Source organism: Typopeltis vanoorti, chromosome 6, assembly GCF_054136105.1.
Source record: "Typopeltis vanoorti isolate ZY-2024b chromosome 6, IOZ_Tvanoo_1.0, whole genome shotgun sequence".
NCBI classification, from domain to species: Eukaryota; Metazoa; Arthropoda; class Arachnida; order Uropygi; family Thelyphonidae; genus Typopeltis; species Typopeltis vanoorti.
Genome location: NC_143554.1, coordinates 76,710,028 through 76,731,222, shown reverse-complemented (window position 1 = coordinate 76,731,222; position 21,195 = coordinate 76,710,028). Strand labels below are relative to the sequence as shown.

At 35.0% G+C, this 21,195-nt stretch overlaps 1 protein-coding gene across 3 annotated transcripts in view; it reads left to right on the top strand.

The window, feature by feature from the left end:
* Positions 1-21,195, top strand: part of LOC150105593 (S1 RNA-binding domain-containing protein 1) — a 425,600-nt gene that overhangs the window by 242,997 nt on the left and 161,408 nt on the right. For all 3 annotated transcript variants that reach the window (XM_090394265.1, XM_090394266.1, XM_090394264.1), the window contains 2 exons: positions 10,159-10,250; positions 21,071-21,153. In XM_090394265.1, the coding sequence (XP_090250391.1) occupies positions 10,159-10,250; positions 21,071-21,153 (175 nt within the window). The remainder of the gene's footprint in view (positions 1-10,158; positions 10,251-21,070; positions 21,154-21,195) is intronic.

Here is a 21,195-nt window from a genome sequence, read left to right as displayed (position 1 = left end):
GTTCAAGAGGAGAGTATGTTCCAATTACAAGTACTCTGGATGTCAGTAAGGCAGTGGGACTGGATGGTATTTTGCCATGGGTTTGAGAGAATGTGCTAAAGAACTGACAGCTCCTTTGACCTGGCTTTTCAATGAAAGTCTGGCTATGGGAAAGGTACTCAAGGAAAATGGAAGGAAGGTAAGATAGTGCCATTGCATAAGGATGGTAGCAGACTAGAAGTGTCTAATTATAGGCCAGTTTTTGTGTCATTAGTAGTTGTTAAGAAATTAGTGAGGGACTATATACAGTGTTGTGCAAATGTGAGGGTAAGCTTATCTGTGAGAATCAACATGAATTTAAGTAATATGATTGCCTTTTATAATAAAGTGACAAAAGCAGTTGAGGGGGAAAGGCATATACTGCCATATTTTTTTGGATTTTGAAAAGGCATTTGACAGGGTGCCAAATGTGAAGCTGATATTTAAGTTGCAGCACATGAGTTTGGATGTCAGGTTGGTCAACTGGATTGAGGATTGGCTGTCTGATAAATATCAGAGAGTTGTGTATGGTGGGCCAATATCAAGGAAGCAGAAGGTTATAAGTAGGGTTCCATGTGGTTCAGTACTGGGACCTGTATTTTTTAACCTTTATATCAATGACATTGTGAGCTGGGAAGGGTTATTAGTAATAGTACAGATATGGTGGCCCTGCAAGAGGATTTGAATAAACTAGACAGATAAGCAAATGAATGGGGTGTCGGTTTAATGCACAAAATGTAGTCTTGAAGTTTGGGATACATCGATGGATTGGAGAAGCTGTACTGGAGAAAGTAGGGGAGACAACAGATCTCAGAGTAACGGTCGTTAGAAAACTGAAATTCAGGGGCCATATTGCAAAGGTGTTGACGGAACCCCAGAGGATTGCTGCAATACTGAGAAGGACGCTGACCTTCAGAGATAGAAGAGTTATCATTCCATTGTATAAGATCCTGATCAGACCACACTCAGACTATTGTTCTCAAAATTGGTCTCCAGGATTTGAAGGGGATAAATTAACTGTGGAAAGGGTGCAGAGCAGATAACAAAGATGGTTTCAGGACTCTACAATGTTAATTATGAGGATCAACTGAGGGAATGTGGACTGCAGAGTTTGGTGGATAGAAGGAGAAGTGATATGATCGAGACTTTTAAACTGTTGAGAGGCAGTTACAGGGTGGACACTGGGGTGTTCTTTCACTTGGTGGAGCAGCGGGAAGGAGCGATGACAAGGGGCCATCCCTGGAAACCACGAAAGGAAGCTGTGAGTGAGAGGGGTGAGGGGTTGTTTCTTTCTGTGGAGGAACTGTGGAATGCATTGCCTGATAGAGTGGTGGTGAGAGTGCAAGAACAGTCAATGAGTTCAAGGAGTGGTATGATAGACTTAGTGTTTCCTAGGAAGGACCTCCTGTGATGAGTCTCTTGACTCCATGGAGGCCTGAATAATAATAATAATAATAATAATAAAGTATGGTCTAAGATAAACATTTTTGTTAACCATCTATGACTCTTGATTCCATTGTTTATGTTGTTGTCGAGTCCATTGAAGAGCTTCTAGATATGACCGTGGATCTGTAGGACTGCTTTGGCAATCTGTTGAACTTTGATGGAGTAGAGCTTTTCTGTATGGTTATTGTCAATTTTCTGTAGAGTAGCAGCAATTGCTGGACAAGAATAAATATGGACAGGTGTTAGTTCAACTCCTGGACAGTTTTTGCATGTTTCATTGCTCCTACTACCGTCTGGCTGAATTTTCATGCCTTTAAAATGTCTGGTCCTTAGTCTGGTGATGATTGTAGTTATTTCTCTATTTTTATTAATTTCACTGATTTCATTCTTCTTCTTAATAGTTTGTTTTACTAATCTTATTTTGGCAACAGAGTTAGCATCAGTTACAGTTAGTGATAATGGGTGTAATTTTTAAGGTAGGTGTCTTGCTTCTTTGGCTAGTCTGTCTGCTCTTTCATTGCCTCCAATATTTACATAGGCTGGTATTCATTACAGTGTGCAGTTCTTATTTTTCAAATTTAATATAATTGTTCATGAATTTTCTGTGTGAGTTTTGTTTTTCCATTTTTAATGCCTCAAGAGCAGATTTTGAGTCGCTGCAGATGGTTTTTCCTTCTATAATATTTATTACTGGATTTGAGAGCGGTTTGTATGGCTGTTAATTCACAAGTGAAATTTGAAGCTATTTTGCCAGCTGTGGTTTGATTTGCATTTCCTCGATTCCAGGTAGAGTTAGAAAAACCCTTGAACCTCCTTGGTTGAGTGCCTTCATCAGATGATCCATCAGTGTAGGCAATGACAACGTTTGGATTATTTAAGTGATGTATAGTGACAAGTCCTTTTCTTTTATTTTCTTGCTGTGAATCCTTTTTTGAACAAGGTTTGAGGATATTTAAGGTTATCATTGTGTGTTTTGGGGTAAAGAATAGCTCTTTGCATATTTCAATGGATAGGTGCTCTAAGTCAATCTGTTTTCTAATTTCTTGATCGTATTGTAAGATGATCATGAAGAGCAGCCCTTTTTTATTTCTGGCTTTTGTAAAATTGATCTTATGGCTTTTGAGAGCTGTGCCTATTTGTTAGATCAAGGATGACTGGAGGAACTGTTTTCTTAAAAGGGTCGGTTTCTGAGTCCATCAAGGTCTCAATTTTGGTATGAGTTGGTTCCTTACATATTTTTTTTCCTTCTGACTTCACAAAATTTGTTGTGTTTGTCATTTGTTTCCTGGATTAACTTTCTGATTCACCTTCCTGTCCTGGCAGCTCTTTGTACTCTTCATGCAACAGACATTGCTATTGTTAAATAGCAATGTCTGTTAAATAGCCCTTGATCAGTACCCAAGATACATCTGGCACTGATCAAGGGCACATCTCCTTTTTGGCTCTTAAAGCTCCTAGTTGTCTGTTAAGCTTTTTACAATCACCTGTCTTGTTGTTTCACATACAAGGGTTGGTCCATAAGTTTCTGGCCTGAGTAACTTTTAGACATGATGGAAAGAAAACTGTGTCACTTTTCAACATAATCTTCCTTTACTTCAAACACTTTTCACATCTTTGAATTAACATTTCTATGCCCTTCTAAAAAATAGTCCGTACTTTTGTCTGCAAAATAGCCTAAAACTGCATCTGTATCACCTCATTGTCATCTGCAAATTTTCTTCCTCAAAGGTCTTTCTTCAGTTTCAAGAAGGGATAGTAGTCACTGGGTGTTATATCTGGGCTGTAGGGTGTGTTCATACTGGAAGACACAGTCCTTCACTGCAGCCTTTGAAACAATAGTCGTATGGGCTGGAGCATTGTCGTGAAGCAGGCGAACACCATGACTCAGCATTCCTTGTCTCTTCTCCTTTATGGTGTCGTGCATGATCTTGGTGGACTGAGTCACTTTGGCTTTTCTCAGTGGTGCTTCGCCTGGTTTGCTCCACTCAGTGGATTCCTTTTTTGGAAATATAAATAATAAAGGACCATGGTTTCATCACTGGTGACAATGGATTTCAGCACCTTTCTCTGATTCCCTTGGCAAATCTCTAAAAACCATGCAGGGAAAACGTCACATGATGCTCCTTCTGAAATGGAGAGAGAAGTCAGGGTACTCACTTTGCTTCACTGATCTACATCATATGAAACTTCTTGGGAATGATGTGAAAGATGGTTGTTATAGAAAGCCCCAACCTCGCTGAGATCTCTTCGAGCTTCACCCATCTGTCGTTGAGCAGTTTCTCCTTGGTCATCACTTCCACAGGCACGAGGATCATCTTTGATGCCCTCTCTTCCTAGATGAAACTGTTTAGCCCATTCCTTCATGGTGGTATACGAAGGAGAAGCTTCCCCATAAATACCATCCAATCACTGTTTGATATCACTTGGAGAAAACCCTTCTTTTGTGAAAAACTTTATCACAGTGCAGTACTCAATTTTTAACATTACAGTCACTTAGCGTGCCATGTGTTAGTCAGATGAGTGCCTTCAACTGAATGACACAGGTAGAGAGTTATTTATTCGTATGGGTCCCCCACCATCCGTTTGGACTGGTTGAGCCCTCCTAATGAGGGATTAAGTATGTATTTATGATCCGTGTGTGTGTTCATGGGCCGGTTTCCCTGTTCTAAGGGATGAAAAACCCAAGCATCCAGGTGAAAATCCTCTGCCTCCATATGAGACTAGCTAACTCACTTTTAGTCAAAAGAGACCAGATAAAGGTTTCACGTCTTGGACGGGAATTGAACCCAGGTCTTTCCAACCTAAGGGCTTCGTCTATACCGACTGCTACAGAGGCTCTAGGTAGAGATTTCAAACTAGTACACACCTCCCCATAGATGATGTATCTGTCATGCATGTTGTTTTAAAATTGGTGCAAATTTTGTATGTCATGCCGGAAACGTTTGGAACTACCTCATATATATCCCTTCTTCTCAGATATTCTTTTATGACCAGTGACAACCCAGATGATCACTTCATGGTCAGTCTCACTAAATGGGAGATTAAACACCCCTTTCACAAGGATACCCTATGATGATATGATCAAATCTGAGGGCCTTAGCCCTTGTGTACTCTCCATTACATATTGCCTAAGATGGTTGTCCCTTAAGAACTCAAGAAATTCTCTCTCCTTATTCCATGATGATATCTCTTCATTTCATTCTAATCAATATCACATGATTAAAATCACTCATATGATCACACTTTTCTTGCTGACAAGTGTGGCTGCAGTTCTTGAAAGAATTATCTAACATTTATAAACCTTGTACTACACCCTCATTATTTTTAGTCTATTGTGAGGATTCAAACTTCTGCATTCCTTTGGATATTATAGAAAGGGTCTAAAAATGGGGAGGGGGGGATCACAAGAACTGCTACCTGACAGTACAACAGGAGTGGATGTTTCGGTCTTTATATCTTTATATTACAGAAGTCTCATTACTCTTGGAATGTTATGCAGAAACAACAGCCTGATATTTATGATACAGTATAAGTTTCTATAGCCTGTTAACACATTCACACCAAGCACCATACAAATCATATCATTGTGTACTTGCTTGCAGGGCAAGATGGGACAAATCATTTCATACTTCATGTTTGCCATCTGGCAGGAATGTGAAAAATTGTTACATGTGCTCTGTAGAGAACAACACTGTGTCTATATAGAAGTCATAAAATTTATTACTTTCAAGATATAATTAACTGATAATTAAGAGAATTTCTGTAATTGGCTGGTATGTTTAAATTCCTAAGAAGTATACATAACTATATTTCAGTCTGTATTAACCAGATATGAACTTTTTGCATACATTTGTTACAGATAAATAGATATCCAATTTACAGTTGTGGTATTATGGTTAATACAGTAAATTACTATGACAGGAAATGAATTGCATATCATCCTATGAACATCTATGAAGAACTTCTTTAAAAAAAAAAAAAAGTGTGTGTGTGTGTGGGGGGGGGAGGATTTGTGAATAAAGTCTCCTCCACACCACTATCACTGCATTGCAGGCATATGCAAAACAAGGCAAAAGTTTTACTGTAGCAATATCCTAAATACTTATTTCAAAATAATGGATAAGAGAAATTTTTTCTAAGAATTTTTGATAATCTCACATCTATTCCTTCTGTTCTTTAACCCCAAGAAAGAAAAAGACTTTGGTTTTCAGAGTTTATTTCCAAGAAAAACCTGGCTAAGCCTACAAGATTGCCGAGGCTTACCATATTTTTGGGAAATTTCCTGAGGTAAGAAGGTGAAATAAGGCACTGTGAAGCTTTATGCGAAATCAGGATTTTTAAATGTAACTTATACAAAGACTGAATATATGAAAATTTTAAATTACAGGAGGTTGAATTTTTTTCCATAAATGATCTAAAAAAAGGTATCTGATTATTTTTATGAAAGGAACAACAATAACTGTGGTTTTCTGTATAATGTCTGTGATGACTGAACTCGAGAGAAATAAGAATGAAAACTATCTTTTATGTAAACAATATTCAGTAAAATAATTGCAAGTTCAGAAAATTGATTGATAATTTGAATACACATTCTCAAAGCAGTGTTTTATTAAATTGAAAAAATAGTTGTAGAAAATATATCCCACAACATTTTATCATGCTACAGTAGGAAAGTGTAATTCTGTATTCTTAGAGATAAGGGGAGAGGGAAACTATTTATTACAGTGATTGCAATTATTTTCGTCTGATATCTTTGTAGATCAGTGGATGTGCTGTTTGCACACCACGGCGCTTGGCCACACGAAGGAAGACTTGGTTTCGGGTATAGTCGGCGACTAGAGGAAATTTTTCTAAGCCTTTTTTCGACCAGTTCCTGAATTAGTCGATCTCAGGCACGGGCAAGCGGGTTTTTCCTCCCAGAAACTCGGATTTTTCGTCCCGTAAACTCAAGAAAATCGACCGTAGAACGCACATTATTTCAGACATTAAATATATTGTGTTAGGGTTAGGGACCATGAGATGGCGGCACATTTGAGCCGTCTCTCTTCACTGTGTACTGCTTAATTAGTGATAGCCTTGGGCCATCTATCTCTGATTGGTACCAATGGAGATTGAACTGCCCACTCAGTCTCCAAAAGTTAGATAGGGCTAAATGGCCTCGCCTACTCCCCATATATGGGAATAAAAAAGGCATTAGCTGATTTTTTTTTTTTTTTTTTTTTTTTGATCTTTGTAGATAATCCATCAGGGTATAATCATAAAACAGATATATTGCTAAAAATATTCATATATATTCATTGGTGCAGATACCAACTTATTTATGTAATGCAACATTTTTAAAAGGAAATGTTATTTATTTATTTATTTATAAAATTGAAATAAGAAACACTACTTTTGTGATATTTTCTATACCATGATGACAGTTCCCAAATATTAGTTTTAAACAAAAATTCTACCAAAGAAACTTGAAATTGATATGTGATATATTTATATATTGAATACTATGTAAAAAAATGTGCCCACTAGATGCAGAAAGAACATGTAACATTAAGCGAGCTCTTGCCAGATATAGTATATGTGCTAAATATATGATCCATTGGATTCATTGTATATGTATGTGATAAACAGGCTGTGAAATCCTTGTGTGGTTAATGATACAGTGCAGAAGGGAGATCACAAGATTAACAAGGTGTAGCTGTCAAGTCCTCATCAACGTCATCCAAAATCTACACGTTAAAGAATTTATAAAGGAGAGCAGATGTGTCTCCTGCTTGTGAACCCCCCCCCCAGCTTTTGCAGTTTCATCAGTGGGAGCTAGACCTATGAAATTACTCAAAGCTATCTCAGTAGCGAAGTCCTGTTGCTCTTATACAAATAGCAGAATGGCGTATCACCATATAATTACTATACTCTGGATTTGAGATTGCTGTAGCAAGTGATATATTATATTCTTGTTTTTAGTATAATAATATCGTGGTACACCACTTTGTTACTTGTATATTATTATTATTTACAGCATCTTAATAGAGTCTGGAGACTCATTGCGGGAGACCCAAATCAATCATATATACACAAATCCTATCAATACCTCTCCTTGAATCCATTCACTATCAGGGAACTCGCAACCAATTCTGGCAATCCATTCTACTCATTCACCACTTTTTATGCAAAAAATCTGGTCTGCACACTCTTATACAACTTCCACGCATGGCCCCTAGTTCTCTGACTATTTGTCATATATTGAAAAATTTCACTTGCATGCATTTTATAAAATCCCTTTAATATCTTAAAATAGGATCCTTGTTGGGTCCTCACAGACCTGTCACCATCATCGTCGCTTGTCTCTGAATATTTTCGACCACCTCCTGGTTCCCATGAAACCCAGATGAATAAATCTGTGCAGAGTAGTCAAGATGCAGCTAAATCATAGCCTTAAAGAAGGATATCTTTACTTGTTAGCATGTTTTTCAACAACCAAATAATCCTTTGAGCCTTTTTTTACCAACTTCTGAAATATGCACTCTGAACTTCAATTCTCTGTCCACCATTATCCCCAAGTCTATAACCTCATTAATTTCCTGCAAACCAATACCATCAATATGATACACCATATGCAGTCCTTTCAACTCGAAGTGCATAACCTTACATTTTGCAACATTAAATTGACGATCATTATCCTTTGCCCACAATGCCAATTTATTTAAATCATCCTGCAGGATATCTACATCACCTTTATCAACTATTGCTCTCCCCAATTTTGCATCATCAGCAAACAACTGAATATCTCCTCTTAAATCTTTCCCTGTGTCATTGATATACAAGTTAAAGAGTAGTGGCCCAGCTACCAAACCCCAAGGTATTCCATTATTCACCATCATTCTCCTAGACTTCACTCCACCATATACTACTCTTTGGTGTCTGTCCGTCAGCTATCCCCTTGTCCATCCTACTAACCTTATAAATCATTCCCATCCTCTTCAGTTTTTGTAATAATTTTCCATGTGCTATTTTGTTAGATGCCTTAGCAGAGTCAAGCAGTATCATGGTGTAGCCATTACTTTATCCAATTCTGCTGTGACATTTATTATAAAATGTGAAGAAGTTACTAAGACAGTATCTACTCTTTACAAAGCCATGCTGCCCACTATAGAATATCGCATCCCTATCCACTTGATGCTGTATTTTACCTTTCACCAGCTTTTCCAATACTTTAACAACACTCTCAAAATATAAATTGGTCTGTAGTTTGCTACCTCTGTCTTGGAGCCACCTTTATGCAAAGGTACTATCTTATCCTCTTTCTACTCCCTTGGAATCCTACCAGAGATGAGACTTAAATTGAACAACTTCGTCAGAGGCACTGATAATTCTCTTGGACATTTCACTTAGTACACGGGATGATATACCATCCAGTCACACTGCTGTGTTCACATTCATATTTTTTAATATGCTAAACACCTCCTGTTCATCTACCTCAATGTTGATATGCATCTCTGTAACATGAGCAACTGTAAAATCACTTCCTGTATGATAGACTTTTGTAAAATGATCACTCAGCAACTCAGCTATTTCAGTTCAATCACCTTGCTACCATGAGCATTGTTTAAAGTCATTCTACCATAGTCATTTTTCCTCTTGCTACATAACGAAAAAAACTCTTTTAGGTTTACTTTGGCCTGTTTGGCTAATTCTCTCTCATTTGGCCTTCCTTATCATACTAGTCGACCTTCTTGCTTGCACTTTGTACTACTCATGAGTATGCTGATCACTTTTTTCTTTATATTTCCTCTACAGTGTTTTCTTTTTTTGCAGGTCTTGCTTTATATAACTACTCATCCACTTAATTCCAACATGGTTTATTCTCCTGACCTTGCTTGATGTAGCAGTCTGATACTGCTGCCTCAAGCCTTCTCTGACCAGTTGCCATCCATAAGCTACTGACAGTCTTTCCTTGTAGCTTCTCAAACCATGGCACTGTTCCAAAATGACTCCTTAGTGTCTCATAATCATTATCCTTATAAATGAACATAAATCCCTTCTATAGAGAACTCCACGTTTGGCAACTTCCCTGAACAATACCTCATGGTCACTCTCTCCAATTGGACACAGTGTGTGTCTACCTTAGTTATGGATACATCTTCTGATGCTATTATGAGATTCAATACCCTCAAACCCCTTTGTAACATTTTGTTTCATGTAATTATCCCTTAGCAACTTCCCTGAATATAAATCTCACTTCCATCCTGCTATGCCCCTTTCCTCCCTCCTATATGTTCTCATAGTTAAAGTCTTCCATAATAATTGTTCAGCATATGCTGATCTGCTGATACATGGTATTTACATGTTCCTGTGTACCCCTCCCCCATGCCCTGGTCTATAGCAGCACCCAACAAAGTATTTTGTCCTATTTGCCTCTATTTCACACTAGACAGTCTCAAATGAACTAGCTCACTCAGACCTAATATCCTCTTTAATTTCTAATTTTGTTAGTTGTAATTCTGTATCTCTCATTAGCAATACCCCCCACCTCCTTATGTGAGAAATATGATTTCTGCAAGCATGATAACTCTTAATATCTCTGCAAGTATAGCTACAAATATGTTAATGATAAGCTTAATATCAACATTAAATAAATAAAACTTAATTTTAATTTTTTTTTCTCTTGAACTAAAATCTCGATATTTTTATTTATAGTATAGTAAATGAAAGTGGAGCATCTATATACAGTATAACAAAAGAAGCAGAAGCAGATTTACCTGGGATGGATCCTAATCTCAGAAGTGCTGGTGAGTTTCTATTCAGTACTGTCTGTTTGTCTAACCATGTCTTGTTTTCTTTTTTCACCACGTTCACGTCAAAATTACATAATGCATATGTTAACTTTTTCTTGCATTTTTTTTTTATCTCTTTCTGCTCCTAAACATGTTCCCACTGTATATAGCACATATAATGCACCCAGTTGACTTGCTTGAACATGGGGGTACTAACTGAAATGTCTTGTGTGGTTTTTTTGGATAACATTGATTCTCAAATTGCTCTATTGATATATCATCAACAACCTTTTCAACAGAAACTTACAGGTCAGGGAGATCAAGTTCTCCATTTTTCCAAATTCCAGATGTTCTTTTGATCATTTTCCTTATAGAAAAAAATTAATAGTGAATTTCCCTTTTCTAAACCAAAACTTCTCTTAAACCTCCCTCTATTTTATCCTTTTTTATTGTTGCCATTATCCTTTTGTAAATCGATACATAGTGACATAATAATGTTATTCATCTACAGCTATTACACTCCCTCCTTGAGTTTCTTTTCTATATTGGGACAATAATCCCCTTGGTCCAGTCATCGGGTGTCACGTTTTTTTACTCTGCACCAGGCTAAAGATGTAATGCAGCCATTTTATTCCTGAATTACCATAAGTTCTGATCATTTTGGTAAGCAAATCATCTCTCCTAAAGGATTTTTCATTCTTCATCTTCCTTAATGTATCTTGAACCTCTGCCTGACCTCTTTGCCTATTATCTCACTTCTATATTCATTCCAGTTTATTTCACTATAGTTTTCATTTTTGTTTGACAGATCTCTAAAATAACAGTCATCCAGATGTTTCTTCTGGTAGATGCAAGATTTTCATCTCAATTTATTAAACAACCTGCTTCTGCATTGCTGCTTCTTGTATTCTTCATTAGTCTGTATAACATTTTCTTGTTCACATTAATATCTTCCTCTAGCTTAAGTATAAATTCAGTCCAGCTTTTTCTTTTCTTCTTTATTTGATTTTTTTTTTTTTTTTTTTTTTTTTTTTTTTGCATAGCAGTAGCACTTTCTCTAATTATGAGCAATTCTATCATCATCTGATCTAATCTTTATGAACTTCCAAAAAACTTTATTTTTCAACTTTACATTTTTTCATTTCATTTTCTATAATGAAAATGAAACGAAACTAACTCATGGACCTTGAACCTGATCTGAGACTTAAACTCTTGCTTTACCTTGGTCTGTCTCAACATCCATGACTTTTTTTTCTTTCAACTGGTTTTCCGTATACATCTTAAAGGTAGCTACAAGAAGCCTGTAATCTCCATCTAAGGAGACAAATGGCTAAACTTTTATGTCTATGATTTCCCTGTTTCATTTTTTATCAAGAATGAAATAATCTCTTACTAAATTTTACTCATTATCCCACCTGTACCTTGTAATTACGTTACTGGACTTTTGTCATTTCTCAATTTTCCCTGTTTTTAATTTCAGGATAATTTTTGATGTAAACATTTAGTAATCTTTTGCCCTTCATCACTTTTTCACCAAAACCCAATACCCCCAAATATTTTTCCTTTTCTCTCTTCTCAGACCTTGCATTAAGATCTAAAATAATTTTGCTCTTGTTTTGATTAATTACCTCCAACTGCTCCTCAAATAATTTCTTTTCTTCCATATCTAGACCTTGTTGTGTGCATATACCTGGATAAGTGAAAGTTGTTTTTCATTATATTTAAATACAAGGCTCATTATCCCATCACTAATTGCATCACATTTTATATGTCTGTCATTTACTTCTTTTTGATGATAAAAGCAACACCATTTTTCACTGGCCATTAGTTCTTTTCAAAACAAACTATAATCTTCTCTTAACTTCCTCTTTCCTTTGTTTTCCAGTTTGTTTCATTCAAACCCAAAACATCTAATTTCCTTTCCATAATAACATCCACTAACTCTTCATCTTAACTATAGTGTTAATATGTGCAATATTCCTATTCTTAGTTTCCTTTTAATTCAATGTCATTGACTGTTTTTATCCATCTGACATTGATTCTTTTGTTTTGGTTTAGATATAAATTAATCTGCCAGCTTTCTGGGCCTGTCACAATTTCATCAGAGCCCTGTTAGTGAAAACATTCAAGGTAACTAATGGATTTTCATCCATCAGGCATCCACCCCCCCCCCTCTCCTAATTCCACCCACTTTGCACATGTCCTTTTGGCTCAGATGTGGAGTTGGACTTTGTGATGTCCTTTGATATGTATTCATAGAAAAACATCATACAAAAATAAAATTGTCTTCTTGAAAGACATGAAATAAAAAAAAGTACATTGTAAAAACACCAAAAAATTGTGACATGAATCATTTGATATTTGCATGAAGTGATATTTATATCTATTCACACATGTTAGTTTAACTGTGTTATGAGTAGGACATTATAACAACTGATCTATGCTTAAAAAAACTTAACAATTATTAATAATTATATTTTATTATTATATAATAAAATATAAATATATATATATATATAATGCTGCTAATATCTATGGGTGATTCATGCAAAAAGTAATTTTGATAGAAAACACAGGTTTTTAATTAAAAATTGTAATTTCTTATTGATTCATAAAGTATACAGTATAGGGTTATGCATGGAATAGCATATCGGGGTAAATGGCCTCCACGGCTTTGCTGGCACATGCACTCTTTTGTCGAAATTTTCCATGACCATTTTGCATAAATGTGGCTGAATTTCGTTGATACAGTGCTCAATTTCCTCCTTCAAGGCGTGGGTGGTCGTGGGCTTGTTGGCATAAACCTTAGACTTCAAAAAACCCCAAAGAAAAAAGTCCAACGGTGGTAAGTCACATGATCTGGGCGGCTAATTCTGATCACCAAAATGGGAAATTACATGAGCAGGAAATGACTCGTTCAGTAATTGAATTGTTTCTCGGGCTGTATGGCATGTGGCACCGTCTTGCTGAAACCACATGTCGTCCACATCCGTATCTTGCAATTTAGGCACAAAAAACTGGATTATCATGTCGCGATACCAAGCACCATTAACTGTTATTGCCTCACCAGCCACATTTTCGAAGAAGAATGGACCGATGATGCCTCCAGCCCAAAATCTGCACCAAACAGTGACACGTTGTGGATGCATTTGTTTTTCAACAATCACTTGTGGATTTTCTGAATCCCAAATGCGACAATTTGTCGATTAACGAAGCCATCAAGATGAAGATGAGCCTCATCGCCGAAGATGATTTTGTTCGAAAAATAAGCATCCACTTATTGTTGTTCTATAATCCATTCAACGAACTCTCTTCGCTGTGTGTGTGGTCAGTAGGCGTCAGTTGTTGAGTCAATTGAACTTTGTAAGCATAAAGATGCAAATCTTTCGTGAGAATACGCTGTAGAGAGCTTCTCAAAATGCCCAATTCAAGACCACTATGCCGAATTGATGTTCCTGGACGCTCAGCAACACTCTCACGAACTGCTTCGATGTTTTCTGTTGAACGAATTGTTGAAGGACGGCCAGAGTGTATAAGATCACTAATTGATCCTTTCCTTGAATTTTTTAATTAATCTTTTCACAGTTGATGAAGTTAAATCACTATTCCGACCATATTTTGTACGAAAATTGTGAACTGTAGCTGCCAAACCTTCATTATTTTTAAAATATTACTCAACAATGAAAATGCATTGTTCTTTCGTGTAGCACTCTGTTTTTAATAACCCTGAACTGTCAGCTGTCATGCTGTCTTTTTTTTTTCTCGTTGGCAACACTTTACCACACAAATGGCGCTAAATTTAATTCTTGTGTGAATTTTGGGACACCCTGTATATACTGACTATAACCGAAACTAGAATAACAATTAAAGATATTCAAAAAGATGTTTCATCGGATTGTCCGACTTCTTCAGGCGTGGGAACATAGAAAGCAAATGAACACTATAAGAAACATCGTATCTTCACTATACAAACGACTATTATAAAATTCAATTAGTTTTGAACTGTAGCTACAGTCCGTGTTGAAGTTCTGTTGTTAAGCAGCTGCGTGCATCTGATTTCACGAGTGTGCCAATATCGGATAGCAGAGCTGAAAGAGTCGGTAGATTATAGCTAAGGTTATTATTTATGTGATAAGGTTCCATAACAATTTCCTTAGACTCGACTATGCAGCGTTCCACCTCGTCATGGCATATATGAAGGTTTGAGGTTGTTGTCCAGTATATCTCATGTTGACGGCCTTCATCATTTGTGTTTACTGAAAACAGTACATGGCTTGACAGGGCACTTGCTCTAGTTCTTTTGTAGGCAATATCCCTCTGGTGTTCTTCGAGACGTAGGAGGATGGATTTTTATGTTTGGCCATAGTATTGCTTCCCGCAGTCACATGTGATTTTGTACACTCCTGGAAATTGTAGATTAGGAGTGTACAAAATGTACTGTAGCTACAGTTCAAAACTAATTGAATTTTATAATAGTCGTTTGTATGGTGATATGATGTTTCTTATAGTGTTTATTTGCTTTCTATGTTCCCACGCCTGAAGAAGTCGGACAATCTGATGAAACATGTTGCGTTTTGAATAAATTTAATTGTTATTCTTGTCTCAGTTATAGTCAGTATGTATAAATATGAATATATATATATATATATATATATATATATATATATATATATAGTAATTTACTGTACCATCCACATGTAGAAATCCTTTTTAAGTATTGGATATTTATTTTCTGTAGTAAATCTCTTTTTTCTCTCATTAAAGTGCCATGTATTAGAATAGCCTTGAGAAAGGAGCTTATTGTTTCTTTCTCTTTCCTCAGTTTTTCTTAGCCTCTTCTCAAGTATATTTGCATCACTCTTACCTGAAATACTCCATTGGAAATTCCTCTGTAAATCATATTCACATTGTTTTATTTTCCTTTTTTTTGTTATGGATACTATAGGAGCTCTACTCCAGTCATTCAGAATTCAAACTTCTGACAGGCCATCTGAATTATGCACTGTAACGCTATTAAACCTGCATATTTAAACATTTTTGGTTGAATATCTTCTACTCTATTTATAGCTTTTTTTATCTCAAGTATTGATATAGACAGGAAGTTACCACCTTTACAAATTAATTGGTTCAGTTCCTGACGACCATTCATAAATCAGGAATTCATAAAGCAGGAGTTTATTTGCCTTAGAAATAACGTTAAAAGCAAGAGCTACGTACGTAAGAAGATATATAAAAAATATAAAATTAATATTAAATGATAAGAAAATATTTTAGTAGCCAAAGATTTACATATATAAAAAATAACATAAGAAAAATTTTAAATTAAAAAAGATTCTTTGAAAAAAAAAATTAACTCATTTCTACATCACTGGGTGAATTGGCAGTCATCGAGGTAGTAGAAGATATATTAGGAAGCTTCAGTGCATTTTTTTTCAAAGAAGGTCTTGAGTGTAATCTGCTTCATTGACTTTTGTGTCTTTTCATTTAAAATAGCTCAATAGCAAGCAGAAACATTATTCATTTTGTGGGAAAATTTACTAAATTGTTCAAAGTCTGAGTCTTGTGATATTCAAAGATTACTTGAGCTTCTTGGAGAAGTTTGAATGCTTCTTCTAGGCCTTTTAAAGTGAAAAACCGAGTTGGAGCTTCATATTCGTTATCTTCTTTGTTTCTTTTTTGTTTCTCTAATTCAAGGAGATCATTGGTTGAGAGTTCCATAGTGTGAGATTGAAGCGGCTCATTAACATCACCTTCCAAAACTTCTATTTGCAACTGGTTAGCCATACCTAAGATTGCTTGAGTTTGAGAATTCACAATCTTTGTTGGGGCTTCAAAGCCTTTGAAATTATCATTAAACTGAGAACATATATTGTGCCATACTCCTTTCATAGTTTTTTCAGAAACTTTATGCCAGGTGCTCTGCATTACCCAGTTGCATCTAAAATGTTGAATCTCTTCCAAAACTCTTTGATAGAAAAGTTTCCATCTTTATCAGTTGCTTCTATTAACATTTCAAATGTCTCTTTGAAATAATACTTTAAATATCACAATCACTCCCTGATCCATTGGTTGTAAAAGAGAAGTTGTATTTGGAGGTAAAAAGACTATTTTTAAATTAGGGAAAATGTAAGCTACTAATGAGGGATGGCTAGGTGTATTGTCTATTATCAGAAGCACTTGAAATGGAATTTGTTTTTTCTCACAATGAAATTTCACTTCAGGAACAAAATTATGCATAAGCCAATCTTTGAATAGGGAACCCATGAGCCAAGCCTTCTTATTTGCCTTCCATATTACTGGAAGAGTATCTTTATTAATTCCTTTTAAGCTTCTTGGATTTTCTGATTGATGCACAAATAAGGGTTTTAACTTGCAATTGCCAGCAGCATTTTCTCCTAATAGTAAAGTGATGCAATCTTTTGATGCTTTAAAACCTGGCATTGAGGATTTTTCTTTTTACAATGTAAGTTCTTGCAAGCATCTGTTTCCAAAAAAGGCCTGTCTCATCGACATTAAAAATCTGCGATGGCGAGTAATTTCTTTTTTTAATTATTTCTTCTAATTTTTCTGGATAAGATTTTGCAGCCTTGTTATCGGCACTTGCAGCTTCACCTTGTACTTTAATGTTATGCCAACCAGTTCGCTTTTTATAGCGGTCAAACTACCCACTAATTGCAGCAAAACTCTCTTTGTAGTCATCCCCTTTTTTTTGTCTTTCATTATTTTAAAAATGGCTAATGCTTTGGTATAAATCGTTGCATAGGTAATAGGCATGTTTAGTCATTGAGTTTGGTCGCTTATCCAAGCAGTTAACAGTTTTTCCATACGAGGAATTATATTGCCATTTCTTTATTACGCAACCATGTAGACTGCTCATTTTTTTACTTCTTTCAAATATAAATGGTGCAAACTATAGAAGTGGCAACAGAAAATTTCTCAGAAAGAGCTTTAACAGTGCTACCCACTTAATTGCTGGTAATAATTTCGTATTTGTTCTCTAATGTAATTGCTTTTCTTTGTTTCTTTTGCTCATTTTCTGGTTTTGCACTGTTGCTTCTTTCTGACATTGTTGGAAAAGTGAAAGGGTTATAGTTAAAAAGAAAACAAAATAAAAAAATCGAGTGTAATTTAAGAAAACTACAAATAACACACTCGGTTCACCAAGGCTCGCGAGTAACTGAGACTTGTTCTAACTGATCATTACATACTGTGTAATTTCCCTTATACACCCCGCCCCTAATTGTTGTGCACAATTTAAAAAAAAAATTCTGATCCAAAAAAATTCATAAAGATAAAAATTCGTAAAGTGAGAACTATCTGTATATATGCTCCTCAGTGCATTCCACTTAATTGTGTTGTCACTGTATTATTTAGCATTCTTACAAAGTAATTTCATCACCTAGTGCAGGGGTTGGCGAGCCACATGCGGCCCAAAAGTGCATTTTTGGCAGCCGATAAAAAGTTGACCATCTTCACATGGCATGTGGTCCGTATGTTGAATTAATTAAATAATACATTTTATAATATGAATAATAAATTAAAAATAATTTTATACCTATACTTCGTGATATCACCTGTGCAACTTGGAAATACAAACAAAAGGAACTTTTGTTGATATTATTGAAGATTTACAAACGGAAGTTTCAACAAGATTTGTTGATTTTCATAAAAATAGCATTGAAATGCGATTATTTTTGAACACTTTTAATGTCGACATTGATGACGTACCAAACTGCCTAGAGATCAAAGTTTTGGAATTACAACATCGAAACGTTAAAGAACGCATTTTCGTTAGAAAATATCCAAAATTTTTATTGATGCTTACCAAAAAAATTTGAAGGATTAATCAGTTTTGCAAAGAAGATGATAGTTGCATTTGGAAGCACATACATTTGTGAATAAGCATTTTCTGCCATGAGTTTTAGAAAAAATAAAGTTCTACAGCTCTGTCTCCACAAAATTTGTCTTTAAAATTTGGCAAGGAATTTAAAGTGGATATAGATAATTTGGCTAAGGGAAAACAGTCACAAAAGTTACATTAAGCAGGGAGACACACATATCGTGATGCATAAACTATATTACTTTGTTTTTATGTGATAATAATTTTTCATTGAGTTTCATTTTCATGCTTGTTTCATATCTGGTACAATATTTCTGTGTTTTTTTTTAAATTTATATAATAAAAATTGATAACGTAAGTATTTTTTCACTCACTATTTTCTCTTAATTAAACACTCACAGCACGATTATTAAAAATAAAAGTTGATTGTGGCCTGCAAGTCTGAAAAGGTTGCCAGGATCGGCAACTTTTTCAGACTCGCAGGCCATATTCCTGACGTAGTGTGAGACCACTGCCTGACTTATTGAAGGTCTGAAGTGGCTTGAAAAAGTTCCATGAGCAAGGTTTCTGGACTATGTAAAAAATTAAAAAAAATACAAAACAAAATTATAATAGAAATTTTGATAAAAATAGAACCAAAAAATTCTTAACCCACACACGGCACAAAATGTACCATACATTTGCAAATAAACTTTCAAGGGTGAGAACAACATTAAAAAAAAAATTAAAAAAAAACTCTAGACATCTAGAATATCTTTAAGCTTTCATGTCATCTTTATCATTTCTGATTCTTTTATATAATACTTTTGCCTCCATTTCTAGACCTTTTCAATATCCTGCAAAGTATTTTGCCATTTTCATAGTCTTTATGTTCTTTATTCTTAACAAATTTGTACCACTTTCTTTTAGCTACTTTTTCCATTGCTTCTCTTTTTATATTTTCATGTTTTCTCTATACCTTCTCAGAGCACATCCTGATTTAATTACTTGGTGGAAGATTTGATATGCTTTCTTTTTTTTTCAAGACTGCCTCTTTAAATTCCTGAGTCCACCATGAAGTTCAGATTTTTCTCTGCTTGCAAACTACCTTAGCTCATGCCTCTCTGACTGAATCAGTCAGTGGTGTTTTCTTCAGAATCTGCCACTGCTTTTCCTTAATTAGGTTCTTGTTTTTAAACTCTGTCATGTTTTCTTGGGTAATATTTGTATATATATCAGATCTACAGTTAATGAAAGCTGTCCAGGTTTAATTCTTTTTAAAACTTCCTTATACACTTTTCATTTCATTATGATGTTCAGTTTCATCATGATCAAAACTAAATAGATGTTGCTTGCTACTTCAGATTTCCTGTATATTTTCATATCCTAGACTAGTGTGAAGCTATTGCTATTGACAACAGCATAGTCAGTGAAACTTTCTTATTTTTCATGTTATCTCTACATGTGAAGTTATGCTTGTTGGCACATGGTCTTGTTATGACTAGTCCATGTTATAAAGAGAAATCTACCTGGTTACTTGCTGTTATTATTAGTTTTGTTCTTTTTTCCAAATTTTCCAAAACATTTCCTTATGTCTGATAATCATTTCCCATTCTGTGTCTAGATCTTTAACAAGAACCAAATTTTCTTTTTTTCATTGTGTCAGCTGTCTTCTCTAATGCCTCAAAACTTCCTCAACTTCTTTCTTAATAGAACTTTTTTGGGTATTATGAGTATATTATGGTTGGTTTCACATGATAAGGTTTGAGCTTGTTAATGAATGTCAATATCTAGCAAAGTGATGTGGACATCACTTTACTTGATATTGCCTACCATTCAAGAAGATTATCCTCATATTAATGTTGAGGATTATGCATAAATGCAGAAAAATGCATAATATTTTAAAAGCTCATTCTACTTACCAGTTTTCAGGTGATATTCCACTTAAAATAATTAAATAAAAGTTACATCTTGGCCCACAGAAATCATTAACAAGCTCAAACCTTATTAGCATTCACAAAGACGTTAGCAGAACTAATCTCAGGGTGGTATGGTCACTTAAACAGAATGGGAGAGGAATGTATAACAAAATAAGTGTTGTTTTGCCAGAACAACAGGAAAAAACTCTGAGGAAGACTGAGATCTAGGTGGATTGATACAGTACAATGCATTTTTAATTATGTATTTTTCTGTCATATTCTGTTTAATTCATTATGACATGAGTATTGCCTTTATCACTTTGTCATAATAGTAATTTTAGGAATGCAGTGTCAACATGGATTATAAATTAAAGATTTCAAGAAATTACATTCTTGGTTTCATCCTTTATCCAAGTGTAAGCAAACTTACTTTCACACACAAACTTTGTTTGCTTACACATGGATAAAGGATGAAACCAAGAATATAATTTCTTGGCATCTTTAATTTATAGTATAACCAAGTGGAAAAAACTTTCAACACCAACATGGATTGTTTATACTAACTAAGATAATTTAATTATTTCATTCATTTTGCCAGCATCAAATTAGCATAATCAAGGAACAATACACAAACAAAGATACATGCATGAAGGTGCTGCATAAGTAAGCAAAACTAATGAGAAGGTATAAGGCACTCCTAAAGGTTTGATATGTTACTAATATACATTGGATTACATCCTTTCATCCCTGGGATTCACATAAAAAAGCTATTTATTAGGTCACATAAATTTAGTGAATTGTTTGAACAGAAGTGGATTGGTTCCAACAGAGAGCCTCACAATTAAGAAAAAGTATGAATTATAGAAGTATGTAGTTTATTTTTGAAACCATGTGTACAGTGTTAGTTTGTTTTTAACGATTATATTAAGTTGAATCTTTATATCTGTTTCATCTGTGTTTATCAAATCAAAAAAAAAAAAAAGTGTCAGGATTGCCGAGAAATGTTATTTAAATTATTATTAAAGTGCTACTGGTTAACCCTTCCTATCCTTCATATTGATTAAGTGGATCTTGTACCATTCTGTGTTATATTTTAGTATCCATTGCACGCAGACTTCAGGATCCTCTTTTAGAGTATGTCAAGATAGAGCCAAAACATCTGGGAGTTGGACAGTATCAGGTAAGAAATGAAAAATATCTTGAATTTTGGAGAATATTGGTT